This window comes from Cariama cristata, unplaced genomic scaffold (assembly GCF_000690535.1).
Source record: "Cariama cristata isolate BGI_N322 unplaced genomic scaffold, ASM69053v1 scaffold26084, whole genome shotgun sequence".
NCBI classification, from domain to species: Eukaryota; Metazoa; Chordata; class Aves; order Cariamiformes; family Cariamidae; genus Cariama; species Cariama cristata.
The window spans coordinates 321-9,734 of record NW_009611696.1 but is presented as its reverse complement, the minus strand read 5'-3'; the positions used below and the strand labels follow the sequence as shown (position 1 = coordinate 9,734).

The following is a 9,414-nucleotide window of genomic DNA, read 5'->3' as shown; positions in this document are numbered from 1 at the left end:
AAAACTTTCACTGGTTGTGTAGAAGTGGAACTATCAATACACTAGAGAAAAAAAAGAAACACTTTAATCTACTACTTAAGCAGAACAATGACACTTTATCTGGAAGCTCCACCATTCTGCAAAATAGCCTTTGTTTGCCATTATTAGCAAACAACTTGTCCCATACATTGCAGTCTTTAGGGCAGGGCACTACTCATGTGTGTATTCAAGCAAATCCCCAATACTTAGATCTATAGTATCACCATATACTTCATAGAATAAATTTAGAAGGGAAAAAGAAGAAATTTTTCCTTCTATATTGTTTCCTGTCTTAAATTTGCTAAAAACTTGGTTTATAAGCATTTTTAATAATACCTGAAATCAATAGGTATTTTCAGTTTTTAAAATTTGTAAGTGCAATAATTGTTACTGAACAAGTAGGATTTTCCCTAGGTTTCTTCCCCTCCCCCCCCCCTTGCATCTAAGCCACAGAAAGGTGAGTGCATTATACAAGTACTAGACAATTGGAACTTAATCAAGAGAAGCAATGATACACCGCAGTGTCATCATTTTTCTGATTAGAGCTTCAAACATGAGATCTGACTCAAGATTTCTGCACCAAATTGTTCATTTCAGGCATGCAGGGGAGAAAGTGGCACTTTCCATCCTCATCGGGAGCTGCTACAGGATAGAATTCCCATAAACACAAAACTTTCCAACGTACCTCCTCAGCTTCTCTAAGGGCAATGATTCCTCATGGTCCATGTTCATAGCTTCAGCAGAAATCATGGGTTTAACAAGGTAATTTGACGTCCATGATGTTTACTCACTCAAGTGTAAATACAGGTTCCTACAGATGATCCTAAATTCAGTCCCCCAGAAAAAATGGAGGTAATAATACATTTTTCTGGATGAAAAGAGCTCTTTTTTTCAGAGATGAGAAATGGCTTGGAGCAGCTAGAATCCTGGAACTGAAATCAGGTGTTGGTATTTCCTCTTTCTCTCATTTTTGTTCAAGCCCAAGGTAAGGGGATTACAGTTTACCCTCTATTTGTACTTATCTCAATAAGGTATCTTTGAAACTGGATGTAATTGTGGGGGATGGGGGGACCTGAAACAAATTTGACAGTTCATTTCTTATTTGTAAGGATGTACAGAACTTATGGGGGGAAGAGAGAAAGAAAGAGAGGCAGGTTTACGATGACACGCTGGGAGATAGTATACCAGAGATTACAACATTGAAACATAATTTACAGATTGCAGGCTTTAAAAATAAGGTTATTCTGGGAGGACTGGTGTAGGGCCCAGAATGGCGGTTCTCTTACAGAACCCCAAGCCTTCTGCATAACTTATTTTTCTATTTGTGGGGGAGGGAAGGGGGCAGTCCACTTACAACTGAATTAATACAAGGAAACTTGAAATTGTACATGTTCTTTCAGTCTATAGTTTTATTAAGTGCATACTTTTAAATATTGTTTGTCAGTGAGAAGGTTCTATCTGGTGACAAATGTTTATATTTCTTATGGCTGCCTTGTAAAGATTCAGAAGTGTACAATAATGAATTTCTTAATATGAAATAAGGAGTAAGATTTCTACAACTGGTATAGATTTTGATGTGAGTTGGTTTTTAAAATCTTACAACAGATTAGTCACTTAAATAAAACCTTCCTTGCCTTTAAGCAGTGTCACTGATTTTTCTTACCAGTAATGTGGTAGGTATTAGATCATCATTGTACATGTGCCAGTAGCCAGTGGAAATACTGTAAATAGAGGCTGTTTAATACATCTGTCTGAAATAATACTTAGATTGGAGGTTGACTTTTCACAATACTCCAACCCTCCTTCCTTTGAAAAGTCATATAAGAAAATATTTTAGTAATGAGACACCATCTTTGTGAAAGCTTTATAGAAGTAGTTTCAGTATGTGCAAAGAATAACTTCTGTATGGAACAGCAGCTTAAAATGTAGTTAAAAAGATCCCAAAACTTCACAACACAAAAAACGCTACATCAAGAAATAACACAAGCTAAAGCTCTCAGTCATCTGAAAGCCTGGAAGTCAGGGTTGTTTTCATGTTTCCAGGCCTCATTAACTGTTTCAATATGGTTGGACTCGATGATATTAAAGGTCCCTTCCAACCTAAAGGAATCCATGAATATTTTAAAAGTCTAGTTTGACAAAATCAGAATTGAACATGACTGCTTCCCATATTTATACTTTATTTATACTTAATACCATTAAAGTGTTTTACTAAATTACATGTGGATCTTAAAAATTATCAAGCAGAGCAAAGTTTTCTAAATCAATTTTTTGTTTGAAGATTCATCTTAGAGTAAATGTAATCTGAAAAGCCTGCACAAAGCTGCTACCATAGAAAACAGCCCTGATGTTGAATTCTAGAAGCCTGAGAAATCTTTGCTTTAGTTTGAAAGACTAAACTTTGTTAAACTGAATCATCTACCAAAAAAATCCTGTCAAATGAGGGTTACTTTTTTCAAAAAGTAATTAGAAGCAAAATACGGGTATCAAATGCTTAGTATATTTCATCAAATAAAATACCTGCACTGTGATATTAGCTAATAACAGAGTCCTTTTGTACTCCGTGCTGGTGAGTACACCTCAAATACTGTGTTCAGTTTTGGGCCCCTCACTACAAGAAGGACATTGAGCTGCTGGAGCGTGACCAGACAAGAGCGACAAAACAGGTAAAGGGCCTGGAGAAAAAGCCTTACGAGAAGCGGCTGAGGGAGCTGGGGTGGTTTAGTCTGGAGAAGAGGAGGCTGAGGGGAGACCTGATCGCCCTCTACAACTACCTGAAAGGAGGGTGTAGCGAGGCAGGGGTTGGTCTCTTCTCCCTGGTAACTAGTGATAGGATGAGAGGAAACGGTCTCAAATTGCGCCAGGGGAGGTTCAGGCTCGACATTAGAAAGAACTTCTTCACTGTTAGAGTTGTTAGGCATTGGAACGGGCTCCCCAGGGAGGTGGTGGAGTCATCGTCCCTGGAGGTGTTCAAAAAACATTTAGATGTGGTGCTTCAAGACATGGTTTAGTAGGCATGGTGGCATCAGGTATACGGTTGGACTTGATGATCTTTGAGGTCTCTTCCAACCATAATGATTCTATGATTCTAAGATGCTACATTAATTGTAGTAACCAATTCCTGTGTATAACAAAGACAGACATTGTAGTACAAAAGCAATGTTTTACTCAACTGCCAAGATGCTTGACATATGCAAGAAATTACAAAGTTACTCTGATTTGTCTGGAACTCAACTACTTAAGATAGGATTTGTTAGGCTAATCTAATAGCAATACTTAAAGGCCATGAATGTGAGTTCTAAAGTGGTTCCTCTCTTGTGGTGTGAGTGACTCCACAGAAACCTGTTGCCTTTGAATGACAGTTGCAGTCAGAACTCAAACAAGCCACTGCTGTTTCGTTAACTTCCAGTTAAATGTGATGCTTAACTTTTGGTTTGTTCATATACAGAAAAAAATATCAGGCTTTCAAAATAATGGACCAGTACTTTTAGTATGCAAAGTACTCATATAAAACTTGTGGCAATTGGATACCAGTCTAAATACTACTATTACCTATGATCACCCTTCATAAGTCTGTAGCCCTTGCTCTGGCCATTCCTACTGGTCAGTTCAACATAAGTTTCAAAGTACCTGCTGACTTATGAAAGTCCCATTCAAGATGGTCCCTCATCTCAACAGGAGATAATACACTGAGGTATGATTCTCATTCTCCTGTTCACTTGAAAAGAAAAAGCAAGGGAAGGGAAGTCCTGAGCTACTTTTTGTCAAGAAAGATTATAAAATGTAATGGCTTGTTCAATGTATAGAGTGCACCCTTTCAAGTGCTACACAGAGCTCTCCTTTATATATCCTCATAAACTAACAACAGGTACAGCCATCTCTGTCTAGGTACCAAGTGCTTGATGGAGTTTCTTTGCTTGCCTTCTGATAGCTTGAGAAAGTTTCTGAGATCGACGTGCAGACTGTAAGTTTTGTGCCATGAGATAGTAGTAGTTTGATATTGCATGTTGCCTGCAGAAGAACAAGACTGCCATTAGCAGCATGAAGTCAGTGAGATTAATTAACTGGTTGTCACACACATTGCTGGAAAATTAACTGTTAGATGGGAGCAAGGAAGAGGTCTGGGACCTGTATGCTATCACTGTGTAACAGTTCTAAACACTAGCAAAACAGTATTTTGTTACCTTCAGTGAGCATAAATGGCACTACGCAAATTAAGTACTGCAATACTTTAACTAGCAACAGGAGCATTTCTTGTGATATAATCTAATTCATGACAATGAAAAACAGAGCAATACATGAAGCTGGCAACTATAAGCAGTTTGAGATCAAGGTTTGTTTCATCATGGAAAAGATGAAAAGGCAGCCATAACACTAAAACTCACAACAGCTGGATACCAGAACAAAAAGTCATATGCAAGTCTATAAGGGCACCTCTGAAAAAGCTTATTTCACAATTATTCCAGTAGGCAACCTACAAACCAGCCAGTGACAGAGCACATTGTATGCATCTACACATGCAGGAGAACTGGACCAAATAGCTTAGTGGAAGCAGTACACATCACTGTTTAATGCTTCAGTCAAGCATTTGAAACCACTCTCATTTCTTCCTGAAAAGTCACAGCAATCAACGCCTTACACCTGTCTTTGTTGCTGAAAGAGGACATGCTGTTCAGGTTGTAACTTTCCCTTTAACAAAAGGAACACTTCCAACATAATGGATGAAGATACTGTTACAATACAGATCTCAGTGAAGGTAATGGTTCAATGAATTGACACTAGAAGTGATGTTTAGAAACTTACAGCAAAGAGTTCCTGTTCCCATCCATTTAGGTACAATTGCTGTGTTTAAAAATGCCAGCAATACAGGTATCAACCGCTATTACTGTGATAGCATCGTCTTAACATGCGATAGCTAAGACAATGCTAGAGATGGAAAAGAAAGGCTATAAAGTTGGACAGCTCAGGGTAATAGTTTGTCATGCTTTATGATCTTCATTAGTAGTCAGGGAGAACTGAGGTCGAGTGACAAAGACATTAGTACCAGTAGTTTTCTGGTCTGGGGTGAGAAAAGCTGCTGTTTGCATAGAAGCCCAACTTGCAGTTCATTGTTAACTCACAAGGTTTCACTAATCCACAATGTAGAGGCGAAGTTTTGCAGCTGCGCAATGATCTGCTGTAGCAGAGACAGCCACAGTGAATATGAGGGAAGAACCCTGTGGTTCTGCATAATAATACTTTAAAGAAGTACAAGTTAATAAGCCTTTCTCTCGCCAAACAGCAGGTATTCTCCCCACAAATGCATGTAGGTATAGACAAGGTGAGTGAACAACTACTTTACCTGGTTGATACTGTCTTCAGTTATGGATGAGAGAAACTGTTGTATCACTGACAGATGGGAGAATATTAGGAGTGAGATATAGTGAACTTTCAGTGGATATGATCATTAACTTAATACAAGATTTAACCTATAGTTATCTAGAAATGGTCCCATTGGTAAAAAATGAATTTTTTGAATTATGTAGGATTCTAAGCCCTTACCTCTTTGTAGATAAAAGTACTTAATGCTAAGCCCTCTCTAGAGGATTTTAGGTGCTTGACATTTAATTATTGAATGCTTGACATCAAGTGTTCTAAGAGAAGAAGAGATTTAGGGAATTGCCCTGTGACAAGACTTCTGACCTTTAGTTTTTAGTGCTATACATCCAACTGCAGGTTTAATCTGTACAGGTGTCTTGAAGAAAGGCTCGGCTACATCACAGCTGAGAAAATTCTGCAACTATACCTCATCCTGAGTTACAGGGATCACTTAGCCTGCAATTGGCAACGTTCGAGTGGAAGGTAACCTGTTGCTAAAAGTTGAGGGACTGTTAGCAGTATTTACCTCTCCTCTTTCACAGTGGCATCATCAAATGCCTGGGAGATATGCTTCAATTGGCAAATCCCTGAGGAGACCAGCTCCAACTCACAGTCAAACTCGCTGCAAACAGAATGGTCATTACTAAAGATCAAGCAGGACAGACTGACTAGGTAACGCTACCCAATCCTCTGCCCCTGCAGTAACAACACTAGTTACCTCCAGACTTTACCCAGAGAAGTTTAGGGCTGTAGCAGTCATGATCCTAATTCCACTGACTAACTGCTTCACATCTCCATTCATCCTCAAGACAGCTATCTTCCAATTTAAACACTGGGTTCAGATTCACAAGGCTTGGCTTTAGCTTCTAGCTTTGACATTTCTCATGTGACTTTGACCAAAACAAAAACCTAGGTGTGCATTATGAAGTACTTCCCTAGCTCACAACCCTTTACCTAATTTGTGTTAAGTCTTTGAGGCAAGAATCTCTCTACTCTCTCTAAAGAGCTCAGCATAAGCAGAGCTATACCAAGTATCTTTGCAATGCAAATAGCACCTTTGAAAAAATTAGAGCTAAGTAGGAATGAGATGCATTGACAGTATTTTTCTTTACCAGAAAGGCATCAGCAAAAAACTCAGGTGTGTCTCTAGTGTCTGATGGGGACTGGTGCTGAGAGACACAGTGAAAACTTACCCAGTGGGAGAGTGATTTTTAAAAAGTTCTTGTCACAGCACAAAATTAAGTTCCATGTTTCAGCTTTATGCAGTGCTTAGTCCCCGTCTATACAGGGACCTATAACTACTTTCTTAACTATTCGAACAGCCCACTCTTTCAGAGGAATAGGACAGCAACATTCATATCTTGCCTTTCACCTTACAAGATACTCTAATCACAGTAATTAAAAAAAAAAAAGGTTTACAAAAGAATGTGGCTTACATCTTTCTGCTGGCAGGAGCAGGTGACGAGTAAGGGCTCTTCAGTGCTGCTGCTCTTCTTGATCTCCGGAGAGAGACAGCATCTTTACCAAGCCAGGATGAGAAGCCCCTCCATTCTCTATGTTCTGACACCGTTGTTGGCCCAAGCAAAGCTCTTTTGCTGGATCTTGGGATGCCTGTGGAACTGGCTGCTGAAGTAACACTCTTCTTATGGCAAGGGGTTGGAGGTGTAGTGCTTCTTTTCTTAGTAGAACTGGTTGCACAGCTTCTGCTCATGGGTTCAGCTGGAAAGGTCACCACCGAATGTACTGGGCTTTGGCAAGACTTCTGTATTTTCTGAAAGAAACATTAGACAGACATGTTATGCTAAATGAACTCAATTAGCCTAGAGTTTGGAACCAGAAAGACAAGCAATATTTGAGCTGAATCCCTAGCTTTCATTCTTACATCAGGTTTAGTCTAGCATGAATACTTCTCAATCCTCTGTACACATTTGCATTGGAGGAGTCACTTGCTCCCCCAATCCTTGGAACCTGTCAAGGACTTCAGCAGGCATCAGAACAGAGCTCCTGCTGCTCTTGTGCAGGAAAGAGCCAGGCTTCCTAGTATATAATTGATGTCGTTAAAATCAGAGGTCTCCGCCAAAGGCAAGGGCAAGCTCAAGTTTGCTACCCTGCTACTACCTAGCAGTTTTTGTCAGTTTAAACTTAGATTGACTATAATGAAGAACATGTTAACAAACAGTATGGGTACAGGAAAAGGAGTGAAAAAAAAAAATCCAAAGCACTACACGTTTCTCAGAAACAATTCTTTGCAAGCAACAGCAGTCTGTACGCACCTTCCTCCTTGTGAAGGCTGCTCTGCCATACATGATGAAATACAGAAGCGGAAAAGCATTTATTTAGTAATGAAATAAAAGTTTTGATGAAACTACATCTCGTATTTCTTCTTTTCACCTTTCTCCCTGTTCTGCCAGATACATAATTTGTCTATACTTAAGCAAGGATATTAAAGAATTTACCAATTTTAGTAGCTATTAGACAATCATGACAATGTGCAAGTGCATGGGATAGACTCTCTCAAATACAGCATTCTGTACAGAGTCTGGAAATCTTAATACTGAAGTTGAAGCAAAAACTAAACTCTATCCACACTCCACTGCAAAGGCAAAGTACCTGGGACACTGTTCCAAAAGCATTTTTTGCTGATCTTTTAATACTCTGAAGAGTTTGGCACTTCTGTCTTGCTTCCAGACTTTCCCAAGTTGGGGTCTTATGAAGATTCAGCTCTACTTGCTTTAATGGTACTCGCTTCCTTAGAGACATGCGGATGGTATTGAGAGAACTCAAAGAAACCCTTGTCTTGAATTTGTCAGCTACAGGGCTCTCATTCTCATCGAAGTCAGCTAGGAGCTGGTGTTTCCGCCAGGCCATTGTTGCCTTGACATTTTGGAGCACAGATACCATCTTGTTCCAGTTCTTGGTCAACTTTATTTCTAAAACAATCAGAATGAGAGCAAGAATTACAGCAAGGTACAGAGCAGTGTGAAAAAGGAGAAACGGAAATTGTTATACAATATATTCAGTTACATTTGCCTGAAACAACAAAATCAGAGATGAACAGACTTTTACGTGGAAGTTTGAAGCACTGATTTTTACAGCTATTTAGGCCTGTGCACATCCATGAAGAAGTCTTATGCTGCATTTCCAGCACTGGACATCAGACCTGGTAAGCTGTGAGACTCAAGCTTGTGAGGTAGAATGCTCTGTAACTGCAAGTTTCTTGTTGGTGTCTCAGGCTAAGGTCTCATATCCCAAATTTTTGCCTTCATTAATCAAAACAGCCTTTAACTGCCAGACAAGTTTATGCAGCTGCTATTGTCTCCTGCCTGAGTTGCTAACTGAAGGCTCACACTTAAGTCACAATATGACTGCATATCCAAGTCCTGAAATGGACAGGATTGTTACTGGCAGAAGACATTGGTGGGAAGGGCTAAAATACCTGTTATCTACATATATATAGTTCTTAATTTCCACTACATATCAAGCTAGGATACCACTAGCACATTACTTCTAAAAAGCAATTGAAATGCTTTTAGCAATCTGAATTCACAGTGAAATAGTTTTACCAATACTTCATCGCAGACTACTGCTGATAAAAAAAGCTGGGAGGTCTCTACTGTCATTATATCACAGAGTAGGAAAGCCTATTGATAGTCCCTACTATCTGATCTCCCAGATTGTCTCCATCTCTCACAAGTGTCCTTATTTGTGTTAGAAAGCAATAAGGCTTATTAAAATCTTTTAATCTTGAAGGTGTTTGGAATATTAACACCTTTAATTCATTCCTGCACGTGGCAACAAGGAAAGGCTAGTAATCGGGCAACCAGTCTGTTCTCTAACTAGCTCACAGCTTATCCAGCTTCCTTTTGATAAACTGATAACTATTGTTGATTAACCCATGACAGAGAACCGTTACTCGGGTGAAACGCCCAGAAGGGAGTAGCTACCTTCCCAGGGTTACGTTTATCTGTTATCAGTCACACTGGCAGTACACAATACAGCGTGGTGGTCCAGTTCATCTGGAACTCACGGCAAAGACTA

At 39.4% G+C, this 9,414-nt stretch overlaps 1 protein-coding gene across 1 annotated transcript; it reads right to left on the bottom strand.

Moving 5' to 3' along the window:
• Window positions 1-3,902: 3,902 nt before the first annotated feature.
• Window positions 3,903-8,277, bottom strand: FAM64A (family with sequence similarity 64, member A). The gene is made up of 4 exons (XM_009698354.1): window positions 7,987-8,277; window positions 6,813-7,147; window positions 5,903-5,998; window positions 3,903-4,029 (listed from the first exon to the last, which is right to left on the bottom strand). The coding sequence occupies exons 1-4, from the start codon at window positions 8,275-8,277 to the stop codon at window positions 3,903-3,905; spliced, it is 849 nt and encodes a 282-aa protein (XP_009696656.1).
• Window positions 8,278-9,414: the final 1,137 nt, after the last annotated feature.